The sequence below is a fragment of the Salmo salar genome, chromosome ssa22, assembly GCF_905237065.1.
Source record: "Salmo salar chromosome ssa22, Ssal_v3.1, whole genome shotgun sequence".
NCBI lineage: Eukaryota > Metazoa > Chordata > Actinopteri > Salmoniformes > Salmonidae > Salmo > Salmo salar.
The window spans coordinates 49,175,033-49,200,080 of NC_059463.1; the positions used below are offsets into that span (position 1 = coordinate 49,175,033).

Here is a 25,048-nt window from a genome sequence, read left to right on the forward strand (position 1 = left end):
CTATTGACTTTTTTCACAGCTGCCACCAGTTTGACACCAAAACATTGACAACAAATACATATTGACAAAGTAAAAGAAATACCGATATTTCATGCTTGAAACCCTCATGTAAGTTGTTTTGTCTGCTGCTGTTGGACCAGGTCTCTCTTGAAAATTAGATTTTATCTCAATGAGAAAAACCTCTATAAATAAAGGTAAAACATATTTTTTAAATAAATGCTATTCATTAAGTTGATGGTTTATATTTAAGATGTTTTACAGATTTGTCATTCGATTTATATATTTTTTAATCATATTTCATTATTTTCTATATTTTACAGAGGGCCAGAGATAATCTGAAGTACCCAAAAGGGCAACTAGATGTCTTGTGATAGATTACAATAAAATCCTTGAAAGATACGAAAATTCTGGTAGTTTACTAGTAAACTTGGAAAGTTTCCAGTAATATACTTTTCCTGACCATCCGCTCAAGAAAGAAAATCGGCCCACGGTTGAATCTAGTTGATGATCCCTGGTTTATTGGATTCAAGTCACAGGAGGTTGGTGGCACCTTAATTGAGGAGAACGGGCTTGTGGTAATGGCTGGAGTGGAATCAGTGGAATGGTATCAAACACATGGTTTCCATGTGTTTGATTTCCATGTGTTTGATACCATTCCATGAGCTCCGTTCCAGACATTATTATGAGCCGTCCTCCCCTCAGCAGCCTGAGTTCAAGTACTGTAGGTTGCTGATGGATAAAAGTTGTTAGAGAGGTGCTAGCCATAGGTACTGTTGGGAAGGATTTACATTTACATTTTAGTCATTTAGCAGACGCTCTTATCCAGAGCGACTTACAGTAATGAATGCATACATTTCATGCATTTTTTTTTGTACTGGCCCCCCGTGGGAATCGAACCCACAACCCTAGTGTTGCACACACCATGCTCTACCAACTCAGCCACAGGGAATGATTTGATGAAGCACCACCAACTACAGCCAGCAGCCACCTCGATAATACATGGTGGCCATTTTGTGCCAGCACAATCACTACAAATCTGTTTTGGGGGCGGAGGGGAAGGAAGAAGTGTGGGTATATTTGGCCTAAATTGAGCAGAAGATAAAACAGTCCATGGAACGAATGACCAAATGCAGGCCACTTAGGTGACTGCTGCCGGACAGTTTTATCTCACTGATGACAGTGAGATAAAACTGTGTCACGCAGTGACACAGAAAAGACCACAGGGGCAGTCGCGGTCGAACTCACCGATCACGCAGAAGGGCTTGCGGGCGAATTTCAGACGGCCTCTCCATCCTCTGTATCTGCAGCAGCATCCGGCGGCCCATATCCTCACTATGTACTCCACGCCGAACACCACGATGGTGACTATTTCCTGTTAAGGGACAAAGGCTTCCTGTTACATCACAGCGTTGCCAGTGGCATTCATAACGCACATAATGCTGATATTATCATAATGGTTTTGCAAAGATAATATGGTTATATTGTGAAAGTTTGGTACCCCAATACTAAGGAAATTAGAAGAAAATTATTAATATAGTATGTGTATATAGTCAGAACTGAGAGAGACAATTAGCAACTACTTTCTTACAGTATTACATTTACATTTACGTCATTTAGCAGACGCTCTTATCCAGAGCGACTTACAAATTGGTGCATTCACCTTATAATATCCAGTGGAACAACCACTTTACAATAGTGCATCTAAATCTTTTAGGGGGGGGGTTAGAAGGATTACTTTATCCTATCCCAGGTATTCCTTGAAGAGGTGGGGTTTCAGGTGTCTCCGGAAGGTGGTGATTGACTCCGCTGTCCTGGCGTCGTGAGGGAGCTTGTTCCACCATTGGGGTGCCATTATAATGGTAACGTGACTGACTGTGTTAGCCTGCTGAGCTAAAGCCCAGTATGAATTGGTTATATTATGAACAGCCAGCACATGCCGTGTTTCTCCAGACCTAAAGCGTTATTCCACCACTTTTCAACCTCATATTCATTATCTCCAGCACAAAACCATTGTCTACGTATGTGCAAATGGCATGCTACTGATACACGTCGTGTAAGTGTGAACCAAAGTGCCTACCAGTATATACAAGGCATCTTCGGAACTCTTCTCATACTCCTTAATGGTTGAAAACACAGAGAGGACCAGACAGGAGAAGACCAGCACAAAACTGTGGATAACAGGATAAGAGATAACATGTTCAATTATAAACAGTTTCTTTCTCCACCAATAATCACTATAAGTACCCCATATACCGCAGGCAAGACAATCAATCTGCAAGTAATTCCAATTTCACACACAGAGGTCTGCAGGGGTTTCAGTGGCTCCTTCACAAATTCAATTGATTAATCTGGAATTGCTGAGGTCCACTGACTGTATCCCTCCCAAGCCATAAAGAGACATGAGATTTTGCAGGCCATGCAGGAAATGAGTCTGACTGTAGCTGCTTAGGAACCCAAGAGGGTTTCAGTCCAATATACTGTATCAGAGCTGGGGAGAAGGGGAAAAGGACATTTATTAACAGATCTGTCCGATTTTTCACTCTTTGGTCAAATCAAATTTTATTGGTCACATACTGTACACATGGTTAGCAGATGTTAATGCGAGTGTAGCGAAACGCTTGGTTACACAGGTTGAAATGGTGCGTATTAGGCTTGACGTTATAGTAGACAGATATGTTATAGTAGACAGATATGTTATAGTAGACAGAGATGTTATAATAGACAGAGATGTTATAGTAGACAGCGATGTTATAGTAGACAGATATGTTATAATAGACAGAGATGTTATAGTAGACAGATATGTTATAGTACACAGATATGTTATAATAGACAGAGATGATATAGTAGACAGAGATGTTATAATAGACAGATATGTTATAGTAGACAGATATGTTATAGTAGACAGAGATGTTACAGTAGACAGAGATGATATAGTAGACAGAGATGATATAGTAGACAGAGATGATACAGTAGACAGAGATGATACAGTAGACAGAGATGTTACAGTAGACAGAGATGTTATAGTAGACAGAGATGATATAGTAGACAGAGATGATATAGTAGACAGAGATGTTACAGTAGACAGAGATGATATAGTAGACAGAAATGATATAGTAGACAGAGATGTTATAGTAGACAGATATGTTATAATAGACAGAGATGATATAGTAGACAGAGATGATATAGTAGACAGATATATTACAGTAGACAGATATGTTACAGTAGACCGAGATGATATAGTAGACAGAGATGATATAGTAGACAGATATATTACAGTAGACAGATATGTTATAGTAGACAGAGATGATACAGTAGACAGAGATGATACAGTAGACAGAGATGATACAGTAGACAGAGATGTTATAGTAGACAGAGATGTTATAGTAGACAGAGATGATATAGTAGACAGAGATGATATAGTAGACAGAGATGTTACAGTAGACAGAGATGATATAGTAGACAGAGATGATATAGTAGACAGAGATGATATAGTAGACAGAGATGTTATAGTAGACAGAGATATTATAGTAGACAGATATGTTATAGTAGACAGCAATGTTATAGTAGACAGAGATGTTATAGTAGACAGAGATGTTACAGTAGACAGAGATGTTACAGTAGACAGAGATGTTATAGTAGACAGATATGTTATAATAGACAGAGATGTTATAGAAGACAGAGAGGGTATAGTAGACAGAGATGTTATAGTAGACAGAGATGTTACAGTAGACAGAGATGTTATAGTAGACAGAGATGTTATAGTAGACAGAGATGTTATAGTAGACAGAGATGTTATAGTAGACAGAGATGTTATAGTAGACAGAGATGTTATAGTAGACAGAGATGTTATAGTAGACAGATATGTTATAGTAGACAGATATGTTATAGTAGACAGAGATGTTATAGTAGACAGAGATGTTATAGTAGACAGATATGTTATAGTACACAGATATGTTATAATAGACAGAGATGTTACAGTAGACAGAGATGTTATAGTAGACAGAGATGATATAGTAGACAGAGATGTTATAGTAGACAGAGATGTTATAGTAGACAGAGATGATATAGTAGACAGATATGTTACAGTAGACAGATATGTTACAGTAGACAGAGATGATACAGTAGACAGAGATGATATAGTAGACAGAGATGTTATAGTAGACAGAGATGTTATAGTAGACAGAGATTATATAGTACAGAATGATATAGTAGACAGAGATGTTATAGTAGACAGAGATGTTATAGTAGACAGAGATGTTATAGTAGACAGAGATGTTATAGTAGACAGAGATGATATAGTAGACAGAGATGATATAGTAGACAGATATGTTATAGTAGACAGAGATGATATAGTAGACAGAGATGATATAGTAGACAGAGATCTTATAGTAGACAGAGATGATATAGTAGACAGATATGTTATAGTAGACAGAGATGTTATAGTAGACAGATATGTTATAGTAGACAGAGATGTTATAGTAGACAGAGATGTTATAGTAGACAGATATGTTATAGTAGACAGAGATGTTATAGTAGACAGAGATGTTATAGTAGACAGAGATGTTATAGTAGACAGATATGTTATAATAGACAGAGATGTTATAGTAGACAGAGATGATATAGTAGACAGAGATGTTATAGTAGACAGAGATGTTATAATAGACAGAGATGATATAGTAGACAGAGATGATATAGTAGACAGATATGTTACAGTAGACAGATATGTTACAGTAGACAGAGATGATATAGTAGACAGAGATGATATAGTAGACAGATATATTACAGTAGACAGATATGTTACAGTAGACAGAGATGATACAGTAGACAGAGATGATACAGTAGACAGAGATGTTATAGTAGACAGAGATGTTATAGTAGACAGAGATGATATAGTAGACAGAGATGTTACAGTAGACAGAGATGATATAGTAGACAGAGATGTTATAGTAGACAGAGATGTTACAGTAGACAGAGATGATATAGTAGACAGAGATGATATAGTAGACAGATATATTACAGTAGACAGATATGTTACAGTAGACAGAGATGATACAGTAGACAGAGATGATACAGTAGACAGAGATGTTACAGTAGACAGAGATGTTATAGTAGACAGAGATGATATAGTAGACAGAGATGATATAGTAGACAGAGATGTTACAGTAGACAGAGATGATATAGTAGACAGAAATGATATAGTAGACAGAGATGTTATAGTAGACAGATATGTTATAATAGACAGAGATGATATAGTAGACAGAGATGATATAGTAGACAGATATATTACAGTAGACAGATATGTTACAGTAGACCGAGATGATATAGTAGACAGAGATGATATAGTAGACAGATATATTACAGTAGACAGATATGTTACAGTAGACAGAGATGATACAGTAGACAGAGATGATACAGTAGACAGAGATGTTATAGTAGACAGAGATGTTATAGTAGACAGAGATGATATAGTAGACAGAGATGATATAGTAGACAGAGATGTTACAGTAGACAGAGATGATATAGTAGACAGAGATGATATAGTAGACAGAGATGATATAGTAGACAGAGATGTTATAGTAGACAGAGATGTTATAGTAGACAGATATGTTATAGTAGACAGCAATGTTATAGTAGACAGAGATGTTATAGTAGACAGAGATGTTACAGTAGACAGAGATGTTACAGTAGACAGAGATGTTATAGTAGACAGATATGTTATAATAGACAGAGATGTTATAGAAGACAGAGAGGGTATAGTAGACAGAGATGTTATAGTAGACAGAGATGTTACAGTAGACAGAGATGATATAGTAGACAGAGATGTTATAGTAGACAGAGATGTTATAGTAGACAGAGATGTTATAGTAGACAGAGATGATATAGTAGACAGAGATGTTATAGTAGACAGAGATGTTATAGTAGACAGATATGTTACAGTAGACAGATATGTTATAGTAGACAGAGATGATAGCGTAGACAGAGATGTTATAGTAGACAGAGATGTTATAGTAGACAGATATGTTATAATAGACAGAGATGTTATAGTAGACAGAGATGATATAGTAGACAGAGATGTTATAGTAGACAGATATGTTATAATAGACAGAGATGATATAGTAGACAGAGATGATATAGTAGACAGATATATTACAGTAGACAGATATGTTACAGTAGACAGAGATGATACAGTAGACAGAGATGATACAGTAGACAGAGATGTTATAGTGGACAGAGATGTTATAGTAGACAGAGATGTTACAGTAGACAGAGATGATATAGTAGACAGAGATGTTATAGTAGACAGAGATGATATAGTAGACAGAGATGATATAGTAGACAGAGATGTTATAGTAGAAAGAGATGATAGAGTAGACAGAGATGTTATAGTAGACAGATATGTTATATTAGACAGAGATGTTATAATAGACAGATATGTTATAGTAGACAGATATGTTATAATAGACAGAGATGTTATAGTAGACAGCGATGTTATAGTAGACAGAGATGATATAGTAGATAGAGATGATATAGTAGACAGATATATTACAGTAGACAGATATGTTACAGTAGACAGAGATGATATAGTAGACAGAGATGATATAGTAGACAGAGATGTTATAGTAGACAGAGATGTTATAGTAGACAGAGATGATATAGTAGACAGATATGTTATAGTAGACAGATATGTTATAGTAGACAGAGATGATATACTAGACAGAGATGATATAGTAGACAGAGATGATATAGTAGACAGATATGTTACTGTAGACAGATATGTTACAGTAGACAGAGATGATACAGTAGACAGAGATGATATAGTAGACAGAGATGATATAGTAGACAGATATATTACTGTAGACAGATATGTTACAGTAGACAGAGATGATACAGTAGACAGAGATGATATAGTAGACAGAGATGTTATAGTAGACAGAGATGATATAGTAGACAGAGATGATATAGTAGATAGATATATTATAGTAGACAGATATATTACAGTAGACAGATATGTTACAGTAGACAGACATGATACAGTAGACAGAGATGATACAGTAGACAGAGATGTTATAGTAGACAGAGATGTTATAGTAGACAGAGATGATATAGTAGATAGAGATGATATAGTAGACAGAGATGTTACAGTAGACAGAGATGATATAGTAGACAGAGATGATATAGTAGACAGAGATGTTACGGTAGACAGAGATGATATAGTAGACAGAGATGATATAGTAGACAGATATGTTATAGTAGACAGAGATGATATAGTAGACAGAGATGATATAGTAGACAGGGATCTTATAGTAGACAGAGATGATATAGTAGACAGAGATGATACAGTAGACAGAGATGATACAGTAGACAGAGATGTTATAGTAGACAGAGATGTTATAGTAGACAGAGATGATATAGTAGACAGAGATGATATAGTAGACAGAGATGTTATAGTAGACAGATATGTTATATTAGACAGAGATGTTATAATAGACAGATATGTTATAGTAGACAGATATGTTATAATAGACAGAGATGTTATAGTAGACAGCGATGTTATAGTAGACAGAGATGATATAGTAGACAGAGATGATATAGTAGACAGATATATTACAGTAGACAGATATGTTACAGTAGACAGAGATGATATAGTAGACAGAGATGATATAGTAGACAGAGATGTTATAGTAGACAGAGATGTTATAGTAGACAGATATGTTACAGTAGACAGAGATGTTACAGTAGACAGAGATGTTATAGTAGACAGATATGTTATAATAGACAGAGATGTTATAGAAGACAGAGAGGGTATAGTAGACAGAGATGTTATAGTAGACAGAGATGTTACAGTAGACAGAGATGATATAGTAGACAGAGATGTTATAGTAGACAGAGATGATATAGTAGACAGAGATGTTATAGTAGACAGAGATGATATAGTAGACAGAGATGTTATAGTAGACAGAGATGTTATAGTAGACAGATATGTTACAGTAGACAGATATGTTATAGTAGACAGAGATGATATCGTAGACAGAGATGTTATAGTAGACAGAGATGTTATAGTAGACAGATATGTTATAATAGACAGAGATGTTATAGTAGACAGAGATGATATAGTAGACAGAGATGTTATAGTAGACAGATATGTTATAATAGACAGAGATGATATAGTAGACAGAGATGATATAGTAGACAGATATATTACAGTAGACAGATATGTTACAGTAGACAGAGATGATACAGTAGACAGAGATGATACAGTAGACAGAGATGTTATAGTAGACAGAGATGTTATAGTAGACAGAGATTATATAGTACACAGAGATGATATAGTAGACAGAGATGTTACAGTAGACAGAGACGATATAGTAGACAGAGATGATATAGTAGACAGAGATGTTACAGTAGACAGAGATGATATAGTAGACAGAGATGATATAGTAGAGAGATATGTTATAGTAGACAGAGATGATATAGTAGACAGAGATGATATAGTAGACAGAGATCTTATAGTAGACAGAGATGATATAGTAGACAGATATGTTATAGTAGACAGAGATGTTATAGTAGACAGAGATGTTATAGTAGACAGAGATGTTATAGTAGACAGATATGTTATAGTAGACAGATATGTTATAATAGACAGAGATGTTACAGTAGACAGAGATGTTATAGTAGACAGAGATGTTATAGTAGACAGATATGTTATAATAGACAGAGATGTTATAGTAGACAGAGATGATATAGTAGACAGAGATGTTATAGTAGACAGATATGTTATAATTGACAGAGATGATATAGTAGACAGAGATGATATAGTAGACAGATATATTACAGTAGACAGATATGTTACAGTAGACAGAGATGATATAGTAGACAGAGATGATATAGTAGACAGATATATTACAGTAGACAGATATGTTACAGTAGACAGAGATGATACAGTAGACAGAGATGATACAGTAGACAGAGATGTTATAGTAGACAGAGATGTTATAGTAGACAGAGATGATATAGTAGACAGAGATGTTACAGTAGACAGAGATGATATAGTAGACAGAGATGTTATAGTAGACAGAGATGTTACAGTAGACAGAGATGATATAGTAGACAGAGATGATATAGTAGACAGATATATTACAGTAGACAGATATGTTACAGTAGACAGAGATGATACAGTAGACAGAGATGATACAGTAGACAGAGATGTTACAGTAGACAGAGATGTTATAGTAGACAGAGATGATATAGTAGACAGAGATGATATAGTAGACAGAGATGTTACAGTAGACAGAGATGATATAGTAGACAGAAATGATATAGTAGACAGAGATGTTATAGTAGACAGATATGTTATAATAGACAGAGATGATATAGTAGACAGAGATGATATAGTAGACAGATATATTACAGTAGACAGATATGTTACAGTAGACCGAGATGATATAGTAGACAGATATATTACAGTAGACAGATATGTTACAGTAGACAGAGATGATACAGTAGACAGAGATGATACAGTAGACAGAGATGTTATAGTAGACAGAGATGTTATAGTAGACAGAGATGATATAGTAGACAGAGATGATATAGTAGACAGAGATGTTACAGTAGACAGAGATGATATAGTAGACAGAGATGATATAGTAGACAGAGATGATATAGTAGACAGAGATGTTATAGTAGACAGAGATATTATAGTAGACAGATATGTTATAGTAGACAGCATTGTTATAGTAGACAGAGATGTTATAGTAGACAGAGATGTTACAGTAGACAGAGATGTTACAGTAGACAGAGATGTTATAGTAGACAGATATGTTATAATAGACAGAGATGTTATAGAAGACAGAGAGGGTATAGTAGACAGAGATGTTATAGTAGACAGAGATGTTACAGTAGACAGAGATGATATAGTAGACAGAGATGTTATAGTAGACAGAGATGATATAGTAGACAGAGATGTTATAGTAGACAGAGATGATATAGTAGACAGAGATGTTATAGTAGACAGAGATGTTATAGTAGACAGATATGTTACAGTAGACAGATATGTTATAGTAGACAGAGATGATAGCGTAGACAGAGATGTTATAGTAGACAGAGATGTTATAGTAGACAGATATGTTATAATAGACAGAGATGTTATAGTAGACAGAGATGATATAGTAGACAGAGATGTTATAGTAGACAGATATGTTATAATAGACAGAGATGATATAGTAGACAGAGATGATATAGTAGACAGATATATTACAGTAGACAGATATGTTACAGTAGACAGAGATGATACAGTAGACAGAGATGATACAGTAGACAGAGATGTTATAGTAGACAGAGATGTTATAGTAGACAGAGATTATATAGTACACAGAGATGATATAGTAGACAGAGATGTTACAGTAGACAGAGATGATATAGTAGACAGAGATGATATAGTAGACAGAGATGTTACAGTAGACAGAGATGATATAGTAGACAGAGATGATATAGTAGAGAGATATGTTATAGTAGACAGAGATGATATAGTAGACAGAGATGATATAGTAGACAGAGATCTTATAGTAGACAGAGATGATATAGTAGACAGATATGTTATAGTAGACAGAGATGTTATAGTAGACAGAGATGTTATAGTAGACAGAGATGTTATAGTAGACAGATATGTTATAGTAGACAGATATGTTATAATAGACAGAGATGTTATAGTAGACAGATATGTTATAATAGACAGAGATGATATAGTAGACAGAGATGATATAGTAGACAGATATATTACAGTAGACAGATATGTTACAGTAGACAGAGATGATATAGTAGACAGAGATGATATAGTAGACAGATATATTACAGTAGACAGATATGTTACAGTAGACAGAGATGATACAGTAGACAGAGATGATACAGTAGACAGAGATGTTATAGTAGACAGAGATGTTATAGTAGACAGAGATGATATAGTAGACAGAGATGTTACAGTAGACAGAGATGATATAGTAGACAGAGATGTTATAGTAGACAGAGATGATATAGTAGACAGAGATGATATAGTAGACAGATATATTACAGTAGACAGATATGTTACAGTAGACAGAGATGATATAGTAGACAGAGATGATATAGTAGACAGATATATTACAGTAGACAGATATGTTACAGTAGACAGAGATGATACAGTAGACAGAGATGATACAGTAGACAGAGATGTTATAGTAGACAGAGATGTTATAGTAGACAGAGATGATATAGTAGACAGAGATGTTACAGTAGACAGAGATGATATAGTAGACAGAGATGTTATAGTAGACAGAGATGATATACTAGACAGAGATGTTACAGTAGACAGATATGTTATAGTAGACAGATATGTTACAGTAGACAGATATGTTACAGTAGACAGATATGTTACAGTAGACAGAGATGTTATAGTAGACAGAGATGTTATAGTAGAAAGAGATGATAGAGTAGACAGAGATGTTATAGTAGACAGATATGTTATATTAGACAGAGATGTTATAATAGACAGATATGTTATAGTATACAGATATGTTATAATAGACAGAGATGTTATAGTAGACAGCGATGTTATAGTAGACAGAGATGATATAGTAGATAGAGATGATATAGTAGACAGATATATTACAGTAGACAGATATGTTACAGTAGACAGAGATGATATAGTAGACAGAGATGATATAGTAGACAGAGATGTTATAGTAGACAGAGATGTTATAGTAGACAGAGATGATATAGTAGACAGATATGTTATAGTAGACAGATATGTTATAGTAGACAGAGATGATATACTAGACAGAGATGATATAGTAGACAGAGATGATATAGTAGACAGATATGTTACTGTAGACAGATATGTTACAGTAGACAGAGATGATACAGTAGACAGAGATTATATAGTAGACAGAGATGATATAGTAGACAGATATATTACTGTAGACAGATATGTTACAGTAGACAGAGATGATACAGTAGACAGAGATGATATAGTAGACAGAGATGTTATAGTAGACAGAGATGATATAGTAGACAGAGATGATATAGTAGATAGATATATTATAGTAGACAGATATATTACAGTAGACAGATATGTTACAGTAGACAGAGATGATACAGTAGACAGAGATGATACAGTAGACAGAGATGTTATAGTAGACAGAGATGTTATAGTAGACAGAGATGATATAGTAGATAGAGATGATATAGTAGACAGAGATGTTACAGTAGACAGAGATGATATAGTAGACAGAGATGATATAGTAGACAGAGATGTTACGGTAGACAGAGATGATATAGTAGACAGAGATGATATAGTAGACAGATATGTTATAGTAGACAGAGATGATATAGTAGACAGAGATGATATAGTAGACAGGGATCTTATAGTAGACAGAGATGATATAGTAGACAGAGATGATACAGTAGACAGAGATGATACAGTAGACAGAGATGTTATAGTAGACAGAGATGTTATAGTAGACAGAGATGATATAGTAGACAGAGATGATATAGTAGACAGAGATGTTATAATAGACAGATATGTTATATTAGACAGAGATGTTATAATAGACAGATATGTTATAGTAGACAGATATGTTATAATAGACAGAGATGTTATAGTAGACAGCGATGTTATAGTAGACAGAGATGATATAGTAGACAGAGATGATATAGTAGACAGATATATTACAGTAGACAGATATGTTACAGTAGACAGAGATGATATAGTAGACAGAGATGATATAGTAGACAGAGATGTTATAGTAGACAGAGATGTTATAGTAGACAGAGATGATATAGTAGACAGATATGTTATAGTAGACAGAGATGATATACTAGACAGAGATGATATAGTAGACAGAGATGATATAGTAGACAGATATGTTACAGTAGACAGATATGTTACAGTAGACAGAGATGATATAGTAGACAGAGATGATATAGTAGACAGAGATGATATAGTAGACAGAGATGTTATTGTAGACAGAGATGTTATAGTAGACAGAGATGTTATAGTAGACAGAGATGTTATAGTAGACAGAGATGTTATAGTAGACAGAGATGATATAGTAGACAGAGATGTTATAGTAGACAGAGATGTTATAGTAGACAGAGATGTTACAGTAGACAGAGATGTTACAGTAGACAGAGATGTTACAGCAGACATCTCCCTGTGGCTCAGTTGGTAGAGCATGGTTTTTGCAACGCCAGGGTTGTGGGTTCGACAGATGTGGGTTAGACAGATGTTATAGTAGACAGAAGTGTTATAGCAGACAGATGTGCGAAGGTTGGAGTTGCGGCGAGGGGGAGATGAGGAAATTCTTGAACAGGAAGTGAGATAACAGGAAAAGGTGAAAGAAAATGAGAAGAAATGTATTGAAGACAGTATTGCTATTTCCAGTGTCATGACGTTGGCCTGTGGGTAAGGTTTATGACCCCCCCCATAAATACCTTTCTCCCTTCCCCTCTCTGACCCTACTGAAGGACTTGAATAGCCTGTGTTAAATACAGAGAGTCTGGGAACATCAAACAAATGGGGAAAAGGAACCATATTTTGGTAATAAAACCAGTTGGAAATATGCTTGGGAACGTAATGAGTATGTATGTCAGTTCGCTTGTCATCTGAGACATTATGACTGATGACAGGACGACATAAACTGTACCTGAGAAAGTATACACTCTCTAGTTATCAGAGTAACATGGAATTGTTATGCAATTGAAATGTTTGATATTAAAATTGTTTGTTAGGAGATTAAATGTAATTTTAGCTTCCAAATGAGAGATTTGGGTTTTCATAAGGAAAGTGCCCTGCTTGATCAGTGGCCCACCCCTGTGAAGAGACAGGGGTTATAAACGATGAAACACCTCCTTCCCCCTCTCCACTATATAAGCCTTTGATGAAAAGATAACCAGGTTGTTCCAGTACATGAGGTCTGCAGCCTCTACGTTAGAAGGACACACATGTCAACTAAGCCAACCTCGGCGTGAGCTATGGTATGAATGGTATGAACTTTGAGCTTATTCACTACAGAAGTGATACTTCCTAGCCGTTGAGTTAGCAGCGGCCGCTGTAGACGTGGGCTAGGAAAGGACGGACGACGGATCCAGTCTAACAGACGGACGAAGATACCACCACGTATCCAATTTACCACCAGAGACATTCTTCCGAGTACAGGAAGATCTGTTGGCCAACCCGGCCAGCATCTACGACCAATCTACCGAAGCGCAGCTCAGAGTAAATATTTATTGCATTTTCCTTTTCCAAATGGGCGGTAATTTAGAATGCATAAGATAATGTATTTACGATAGCATAGCTGCTGTTTCTTCCCGCTCTTTCATTCAAGCCCAACCCCCTTCCTTTGTGTAACCAGCTTTCATACAGGTTCCGTCCACCAGGACGTTTTCTGTATGACATCATTTGTTTTCTGTGTATATGTAATTCTGTGTGATTAGTTTAGGTATTTAGTAAATAAATAATTAAACCCAATTTGGTATTGCTGATTCAACTTGTTAGCCAGGGTTCGTGAAGATAGCCAAGAATTTACAACTTTCATTATGAGACTGAAAATAAGATAAGGGTTAATATTGACTGCTACCGATGTAAAGTATTACTAAGTATTTTAAGAGTTTATTCGGAAGATAACGGCTCTTTAAACGTTCTTCCGTGGTGCCCCGACTTTCTAGTTAATTACATTTACATGATTAGCTTAATCAGGTAATATTAATTAGAGAAAGAATTTTATAGGTTAGCATGTCATATCACTTAATCCGGCATAGCCAAAGACACGACACCAGAGTACTACACCACAGCATTGTGGTGTCTCCCGAAGGAACGAGGTCTTCCGACTTCAAATCAAATAACATTTTATTGGTCACATACACATGTTTAGCAGATGTTATTGCGGGTGTAGCAAAATGCTTGTGTTTCTAGCTCCAACAGTGCAGTAATATCTAACAAGTAATATCTAACAATTTCACAACAATACACACAATACACACAAATTAAAAGAATGGAATTAAGAATATATAAATATTTGGACCAGCAATGTGGGAGTGGCATAGACTAAAATACAGTAGAATAGAATAGAATACAGTATATACATATGAGATGAGTAATGCAAAATATGTAAACATTATTTAAGTGACTAGTGTTTCATTATTAAAGTGGCCAGTGATTTCAAGTATATGTACATAGAGCAGCAGTCTTGGCTATTTAACAGTCTGATGGCCTTGAGATAGAAGCTGTTTTTCAGTCTCTCGGCCCCAGCTTTGATGCCCTTTTACTGACCTCGCCTTCTGGATGATAGTGGAGTGAACAGGCAGTGGATCGGGTGGTTGTTGCCCTTCAGGATCTTTTTGGCCTTCTTGTGACATTGGGTGCTGTAGGTGTCCTGGAAGGCAGGTAGTGTGCCCCCGGTGATGCGTTGGGCAGACCGCACTACCCTCTAGAGAGCCCTGCGGTTGCGGGCGGTACAGTTGTCTTACTAGGCGGTGATACAGCCCGACAGGATGCTCTCAATTGTGCATCTGGAAAAGTTTGTGAGGGTTTTAGGTGTCAAGCCACATTTCTTCAGCCTCCTGACATTGAAGAGGCGCTGTTGCGCCTTCTTCACCACACTGTCTGTGTGGGTGGACCATTTCAGTTTGTCAGTGATGTGTACGCCGAGGAACTCCACTGCGGTCCCATCGATATGGATAGGGGGGTGCTCCCTCTGCTGTTTTCTGAAGTCAATGAGACTTCGTGGTTAAACAAAGGTACAAAAAAGATACTTAAAGTGATAGTTCACAAAATCAAAGTTTGTCAGATGTTTTCAAACCTCAAAATTTGAAAAATGTCAAGACGCCTCCATGCTCAGACCATCTGTTGTGTAGATCCAAGTAAATCCCAAATTAATGACAAAGATATGCAGCAACTAATTTAAGCATTTTAAATTGCCTATCCAATTAATGGAGTGAAACTGTGAACAGATGGTGTGGGATGTGGACTCATCTCAATATTAGAGCACTTTGCTGTTTCTCGCCTAAGAATGTCTCACGGCTTGATTTTGTCTGACAGTCTAGGGACTTATTTAAAGTGATAGTCTAAACATAAACGTTTCTCACTTTGAACATACCACATGCTTATTAAACCAAAATGGATCCAAAACCGAGGCCACCACCCCATTTTCCTTGAGTGCATTCGCACTGCAGTCGCAATGATCGTGATATGCGGTTGTTTTATCCTCTTACAGGTTTCGGGCAATGAACTGATTGTAAGTGGCCATGGTAGAGAGCGTCCGCTAAATGACTCCATTATACACTACCGGTCAAAAGTTTTATAACACCTACTCATTCAATGTTGGTTTTTTTTGTTTACTATTTTCTACATTGTAGAATAATAGTTAAGACATAACTATGAAATAACACATATGGAATCATGTAGTAACCAAAAAAGTGTTAAACAAATCAAAATATATTTAATATTTGAGATTCTTCAAATAGCCACCCTTTTCCTTGATAACAGCTTTGCACACTCTTGGTATTCTCTCAACCAGCTTCACCTGGAATGCTTTTACAACAGTCTTGAAGGAGTTCCCACATATGCTGAGCACTTATTGCCAGCTTTTCCTTCACTCTGCGGTCCAACTCATCCCAAACCATCTCAATTGGGTTGAGGACGGGGATTGCGGAGGCCAGGTCATCTGATGCAGCACTCCGTCACTCTCCTTCTTGGTAAAATAGCCCTTACACAGCCTGGAGGTGTGTTGGGTAATTGTCCTGTTGAAAAACAAATGATAGCCCACTAAGCCCAAATCAGATGGGATAGCATATCACTGTAGAATGCTGTGGCAGATATGCTGGTTAAGTGTACCTTGAATTCTAAATAAATCACAGACAGTGTCACCAGCAAAGCACCCCCACACCATAATACCTCCTCCTCCATGCTTCATGGTGGGAACCACACATGCGGAGATCATCCGTTCACCCACACCACGTCTCACAAAGACACGGCGGTTGGAATCCAAAATCTCCAATTTGGACTCCAGACCAAAGGACACATTTCCATCGGTCTAATGTCCATTGCTTGTGTTTCTTGGCCCAAGCAAGTCTCTTCTTCTTATTGGTGTTCTTTAGTAGTGATTTCTTTGCAGCAATTCGACCATGAAGACCTGATTCACACAGTCTCCTCTGAACAGTTGATGTTGGGATGTGTCTGTTACTTGAACTCTTTATTTGGCCTGCAATTGGCCTGCAATTTCTGAGGCTGGTAACTTGAATGAACTTATCCTCTGCAGCAGAAGTAACTCTGGGTCTTCCATTCTTGTGGCAGTCCTCATGAGAGCCTGTTTCATTGTAGCACTTGATGGTTTTTGCGTCTGCACTGAAAGAAACGTTCAAAGTTCTTGAAATGTTCCATATTGACTGACCTTCATGTCTTAAAGTAATGATGGACTGTTTGTTGTTTCTCTTTGCTTATTTGAGATGTTCTTTCCATAAAATGGACTTGGTCTTTTACCAAATAGGGCTATCTTCTGTATACCACCCCTACCTTGTCACAACACAACTGATTGGCTCAAACGCATTAAGAATTAAAGAAATTCCACAAATTAACTTTTAAGAAGGCACACCTGTTAATTGAAATGCATTCCAGGTGACTACCTCATGAAGCTGGTTGAGAGAATGCCAAGAGTGTGCAAAGTTGTTATCAAGGCAAAGGGTGGCTTTTGGCTTTGGCTTTGCCAAATCAAAATACATTTGGATTTGTTTAACACTTTTTTGGTTATTACATGATTCCATATGTGTTATTTAATCATGTAGATGTCTTCACTGTTATTCTACAATGTAGAAAATAGTCAAAATGAAGAAAAACCCTTGAAAGAATAGGTGCTCTAAAACTTTTGACCGGTAGTGTACATGTAAAATGTTGTATCATTTCAAGGACAACTGAGGAAGACATCTGCTGTCTATTATGACTGACAATGCTTCCTCTGGCACATCAATATGTGACGCATAACATTTCCAACAAGGGAAAATGGGTAGCGGCTCGTCACCAGGACAGCGGCTGAGTCACAAATGGCATGCTATTTCCGTTTAAAGTACGTTGTTCACACTGTGGGCCTCGGTCAAAGGTAGTGCACTATGTAGGGGATAGGGTGCCATTTGTGGATGTAGACAATTAGTACAACCAGTGCTCTAGCACAGAGTCGCTGCAGACTCATTAGACTTCCCTACAGTTCCCTTCGACTATGTGGAAACAGTTGCCTAGTACGTAGATGAAACATCCCACGTCAGTGCGCTTAGAGCCATTTGAAGATATAAACTGATGAATCATTGGATGAACAGTGCTGTATCAAGGATGACTGGAGAGAAAAAAAGTTTGTCCTACTACTTAAAACCTAGGTTATAAACCTTTTAACTTTTTATAAGCATGTATGAACCTTAACAATGGATTGTAATAGGTATTATTATATGGTATTATGTTTCTGTATACCAACATTTAAACTGACTCAAAATTGATGTTTTTTAGTCATGACATTGCTTTTGGCTAATAAACTTGGGTCAATGGAACCTGCCTAACTATAAACAGATAACGTTGTAATAACAGATAATGCAAGCATGGCTGCAGGGAGTTTCCACCATATTCCTCACACCAGTCCATTCTTTTTTAAATCTATGAGAGATAGTGTATGAGTGCACACTTCAGGACAGGGTACAGAAGATGAATATAGCCAAAAGCTTCATAGGTTGAGCTGGAGACATACAGGATGTAAACCAAACCATGCTCCGTTTCATGTCTGGGCCTGCTCCTCTGTCTGGGCCTGCTCCTCTGTCTGGGCCTGCTCCTCTGTAGAGGATGAGCAGCAGGGTTGAAGGATTCCTTTTCCTTTTGTTTGCTTATCTACCTCTTAAGGTATTAGTCAGGGTCCTAGAGAATGGTCTCTGTCCTCTCTCCATCGCTCTCTCTCTCAGATATCACCAGGCTCTGGTCATTGATAAACCCATTCCTCGGGCCGTTTTTGCAATAGAAGGCTGCTCTTCTTCCCTCACAGTGTCAGTGGGGTGGGCTACAGTAAGCCGTCACTCCATATCGCCTCGAGCTCAGACAGATGCTGCCAGACAGGCTGGAAGAAATACAGCCCACTCAGCAGCAGCAATAGCAGCACAGGGAGTACAGAGAGCCAGAGGACAAGTCTGGCCTGTCTCAGACCTGCAGCACAGCATCTCTGCCAGCGCCGTGGAGGATAAGGGGGGAGAGAGGCAAGAGAAGGGGGAGAGCGCAAGAGAGGGAGAGAGAGAAAAAGGAGACGGTAGAAAGACAGAGAAGGTGAAAATGAAAGAGATAATGAGAGAGGGAATTCAAAGAGAAAACGACTGCATTCCAGACAAGCCCCCACAGTGCTTCAGCAAACAGCACGGGGGCAGCGGATCAAAAAAAAATATTCAACTCAACGCACAAATAAAATAACAGACAGCAGAAAACCCATCACACCCTCAGCGAGAAGCCCTGCAGTAATGTCTCACTTGGGTGTGTATGTGTTTGTCTCTGTATATAGGCATGTTTGTTTTTTATTTCTCCCAGTGACACTGTATGGAGTTAAGCAGCAATCAGCTAATGCAGCTACTATGTACTTTTATTTTGATTTATAACAACAACAACAAAAAAATGTTACCCCGTTTTCTCCCCAATTTCGTGGTATCCAATTGGTAGTTACAGTCTTGTCTCATCTCTGCAACTCCCGTACAGATTCTGGAGTAGAGGTCGACCGATTAATCGGAATGGCCGATTAATTAGGGCCGATTTCAAGTTTTCATAACAATCGGTAATTGGTATTTTTGGCCACCGATTTGCCGATTTTAAATAAAATAAAAAATGTAAACCTTTATTTAACTAGGCAAGTCAGTTAAAGAACACATTCTTATTTTCAATGACGGCCTAGGAACGGTGGGTTAACTGCCTTGTTCAGGGGCAGAACGACAGATTTTTACCTTGTCAGCTTGGGGATGCAACCTTACGTTAACTAGCCCAACGCTCTAACCACCTGCTTTACATTGCCAAGGTAAGTTGCTAGCTAGCATTAATTTTATCTTATAAAAAAACAATCAATCAATCATAAACACTAGTTAACTACACATGGTTGATGATATTACTAGTTTATCTAGCCTGTCCTGCTTTGCATATAATCGATGTGGTGCGCATTCGCGAAAAAGGACTGTCTTTGCTCCGACGTGTACATAACCATAAACATCAATGTCTTTCTTAAAATCAATACACAAGTATATATTTTTAAACCTGCATATTTAGTTAAAATTGCCTGCTAACATGAATTGTTTTAACTAGAAAAAATGTGTCACTTCTCTTGCAAACAGAGTCAGGGTATATGCAGCAGTTTGGGCCGCCTGGCTTCTTGTGAACTGTGAAGACTATTTCTTCCTAACAAAGACAGCAGACTTCGCCAAACGGGGGATGATTTAACAAAAGCGCATTTGCGAAAAAAGCACAATCGTTGCACGACTGTACCTAACCATAAACATCAATGCCTTTCTTAAAATCAATACACAGAAGTATATATTTTTAAACCTGCATATTTAGCTAAAAGAAATCCAGGTTAGAAGGCAATATTAACCAGGTGAAATTGTGTCAGTTCTCTTGCGTTCGTTGCACGCAGAATCAGGGTATACAGAATCTGGCTCGTTGCGAACTAATTTGCCAGAATTTTACGGAACTATGAAATAACATTGTAGGTTGTGCGATGTAACAGGAATATTTAGACTTATGGATGCCACCCGTTAGATAAAATACGGAACGGTTCCGTATGTCACTGAAAGAATAATGTTTTAGAGATGATAGTTTCCGGATTTGACCATATTAATGACCTAAGGTTTATTATATTATAGTTAAGTCTATGATTTTATATTTGATAGAGCAGTCTGACTGAGCGGTGTTAGGCAGCAGCAGGCTCGTAATAGTCAAAGGTATATGGTTTAGAGAGAAATAGTCGACGCGGCATAATTCCTGTAATAACTTGCGGCTGAACTTGAAAGGGGTTCCTTTGTTATTTTACCGTTCATGTCTTCCATAGAGAATGTCTTGATCTACTTCAAATAAGGTCTGTGTTTTGTGCTTAAACCGCCTCGGCGTTTTCATACCCGTGTAAATCTCACTAGGTAACGTTTGTCAACATATTGATTGATCAGAGTTATATCCTATGGATATCTACATAGTTATAAAATTGGCAAGGTGGTGTAAGCCTAAACCAAACACAGACCTTATTTTAAGTTAATCTAAAAATATCCTATGGAATAAATGAAGGAACCGCTTTTCAGATTTTGCTAGAAGGTGTCATGGGAATTATGACTCGCACTTTGGTAGTCAATTCTTACCATGCCCATTATTAAAATAGGACTTCCTGCATATAGAAATTACAGTTTTTGTTTTCAGCATTCATCACAGGTAACTTAAACTCTATTTTTATTATTCAAACAGTTGAGAGTATTTGTCTCCTAAGCAGACTCTTCAGTATCGTTGTCACTTCAGAGCTGTGTGTGTGTGTGTGTGTGTGTTATATATATACACACATATATAAAAAAAAAACACAATAATAAAATCGGCCGATTAATCGGTATCGGCTTTTTTGGCCCCAAATAATCGGTATTGGTATCGGCGTTGAAAAATCATAATCGGTCGACCTCTATTCTGGAGAAGTGAAGGTCGAGAGCCGTGTGTCCTCCGAAACTCAACTCAACTCAACCAAGCCACACTGCTTCTTGACACAATGCCCACTTAACCCGGAAGCCAGCTGCACCAATGTGTTGGAGGAAACACCATACAACTGGCGACTGTGTCAGTGTGCATTGCGCCCGGCCCGCCACAGGAGTCGCTAGTGCGCGATGGATCAAGGACATCGCTGGCGGCCAAACCCTGGTGTGAATGGAAAGATATCAAACACATGGAAACCATGGAAAACATGTGTTTGATGTGTTTGATACCAATCCATTCATTCTGTTCCAGCCATTACTGTGAGCCAGCCCGTCCTTCCCAATTAAGGTGCCATCAGCCACCTGTGCTATACAGGTATGTAAGTTGAAACATGGGTTGATGCTGTCTGGCAGTCCCTAAGCTATGACCTTGATGAGGTGCTGCATATTTCAGGTGTGTGTGTACAGTATGTGTGTTTGCTCTCTCCTTGACACGACCACCGCTGAGGACAGAGGCATCGATTATGGCTCATAACAAGGCTGTGGTCAATATACTGTACAGGCCTTCAACAGATGACTTGACCCCTCAGACCATATTATATTCAAATCAAGAACAAATATAGATTTCCAGGCACCTGCCTGTAAAGGGAAACCAGTATGGCCAAGGTTCCAAATGGCACCCTACTCCCTATGTAGTGCACTATTCACCTTATTCCCTATGTAGTGGACTACTCACTATATGCCCTATACAGTGCACTACTCACCCTATTCCCTATGTAGTGCACTACTCACCCTATTCCATATGTAGTGCACTACTCACCCTATTCCTTATGTAGTGCACTACTCACCCTATTCCCTATGCAGTGCACTACTCCCTCTATTCCATATGTAGTGCACCACTCACCCTATTCCCTATGTAGTGCACTACTCACCTTATTCCCTATATAGTGCCCTACTCACCTTATTCCCTATGTAGTGCACTACTCACCTTATTCCCTATGTAGTGCACTACTCACCTTATTCCCTATGTAGTGCACTACTCACCTTACTCCCTATGTAGTACACTACTCACCTTATTCCCTATGTAGTGCCCTACTCACCCTATTCCCTATATAGTGCCCTACTCACCCTATTCCCTATATAGTGCACTACTCACCTTATTCCCTATGTAGTGCACTACTCACCTTATTCCCTATGTCGGGCACTACTCACCTTATTCCCTATGTAGTGCATTACTCACCTTATTCCCTATATAGTGCCCTACTCACCTTATTCCCTATGTAGTGCACTACTCACCTTATTCCCTATGTAGTGCACTACTCACCTTATACCCTATGTAGTGCACTACTCACCTTATACCCTATGTAGTGCCCTATTCACCATATTCCCTGTATAGTGCCCTACTCACCCTATTCCCTATGTAGTGCACTACTCACCTTATTCCCTATATAGTGCCCTACTCACCTTATTCCCTATGTAGTGCACTACTCACCTTATTCCCTATGTAGTGCACTACTCACCTTATACCCTATGTAGTGCCCTATTCACCATATTCCCTGTATAGTGCCCTACTCACCCTATTCCCTATGTAGTGCACTACTCACCTTATTCCCTATATAGTGCCCTACTCACCTTATTCCCTATATAGTGCCCTACTCACCCTATTCCCTATGTAGTGCATTACTCACCATATTCCCTATATAGTGCACTACTCACCTTATTCCCTATATAGTGCATTACTCACCATATTCCCTATATAGTGTATTACTCACCATATTCCCTATACAGTGCACTACTCACCTTATTCCCTATATAGCGCCCTATTCCCTATATAGTGCCCTACTCACCCTATTCCCTATGTCGGGCACTACTCACCCTACTACCTATATAGTGCATTACTCAACATATTTCTTATATAGTGCATTACTCATCCTATTCCCTATATAGTGCACTACTAACTCTATATAGTGCACCACGTTTGACCAGGGCCCATACGACTAAGACAATGGAGGAAAAAAGAGGAAAAGTTCTGAAAAGACCTCCATGAAAACGGAACCCGCTGTTAGAAACAGCTGTTTCGTGAAACCCAAATGGTTATGCAAAAAATAACAGCAGTGAAATTAATCATTTACTTAAATCAAATGATCGGGGGAAAAAGTTTGAATAATATCTGAAATCCCTGCTGTATCCATTTAATTTCCTAAGCATATAGCCTTCTTTAAATGGGCAATCTGCGGTTCAAACAACAAAGCGGTAACCGCTGTTTTGGTAAACAGCTGAGAGAGGGGGCTGGAGAAATCTAAACCCTCAAATTCATACAGAACCTTGGATGCAAGGACTGACCATCCATGAGATTAAATGTATTGTTTTAACAATGTTTTTTTTCTTAATTCCTCTCTGTGACAAACATGCCCATATTCAAAACTCATGCAAATACTAATTATTCAACAGTCCCTGAGCTTTCACACCTCCCTTCATCTGGAAGTGGTGGAGTGGGGATTTTAAAGATGGCTTAAAGATGTGGCTCATTCTGAAGGTAAGAGAAGCCGGCTGTTTGCATATTTCGAGCATGCTGCAATATTTCTTAGGCACGTATCCACAAACACCTCAGATGTGCCTGGCCATGGAGTGTGATAGGTGTTGGGTCGACGCTGAGGTGTGTGTGTGTGCCATGCAGGGTGACATTTCTGGAGGTTTTCTGGTTTTGACAGAGCCGTCTCTAACCTTTGAACTAACCTTTGATGTAATGTACAGGAGGCAGGCTGACACCTGTCAGCTGCTGCAGCAACTTGCAACATTGGGTCTGTTTGTCTCCATGTACTGTGTGTTAGCACATTGCAACGTAGACACAGACACAATTATGCAAACCCAAGCAGACACTGGTACATATACACACACTTAAAAATTGTGCCTGTCAAGCACTTTCAGCCAAAGGCCGTCACCTAAGTAATAACTGTCAACTCCATAATGGCGTCTGCTTTGACACACTCGTCAAACACTTGAACACACCGGTCTCCATACAAGTGGTTAATTGGTCACGTCTAATGCAGTGGTTTTCAACCGGTGTGCGCTGCACACTGGTGTGCCTTGAGGAACTCTCAGGTGTGTCACAAAACTTTTACTAATCTTGATAAAAAAAAATTGAAACGTGACCTGTGGAATGAACGTGGGATTTTGACTGGGGAACATCAGTGCCACTAGAAAGAATAGCAATCAGATAATATATTGAGTGGCACACATGGTTACATCTGGATTGTTGTTTCATGTCCGGTGCGCTGGAGCTGTTACATTTGTATAATTTGAGGGGCGCGCATCACAAGCAAAGTAATGTGTATAATTGGACTTTGCCTGTGAGAAC

The 25,048-nt window shown here is 38.0% G+C and overlaps 1 protein-coding gene across 4 annotated transcripts in view; it reads right to left on the reverse strand.

The window, feature by feature from the left end:
- The window catches only part of LOC106583648 (potassium voltage-gated channel subfamily KQT member 2-like), a 91,485-nt gene that overhangs the window by 42,579 nt on the left and 23,858 nt on the right, over nt 1-25,048 (reverse strand). For all 4 annotated transcript variants that reach the window (XM_014168085.2, XM_014168086.2, XM_014168083.2 and 1 more), the window contains exons 2-3: nt 2,078-2,168; nt 1,246-1,372 (exon numbers count right to left, since the gene is read on the reverse strand). In XM_014168085.2, the coding sequence (XP_014023560.2) occupies nt 1,246-1,372; nt 2,078-2,168 (218 nt within the window). The remainder of the gene's footprint in view (nt 1-1,245; nt 1,373-2,077; nt 2,169-25,048) is intronic.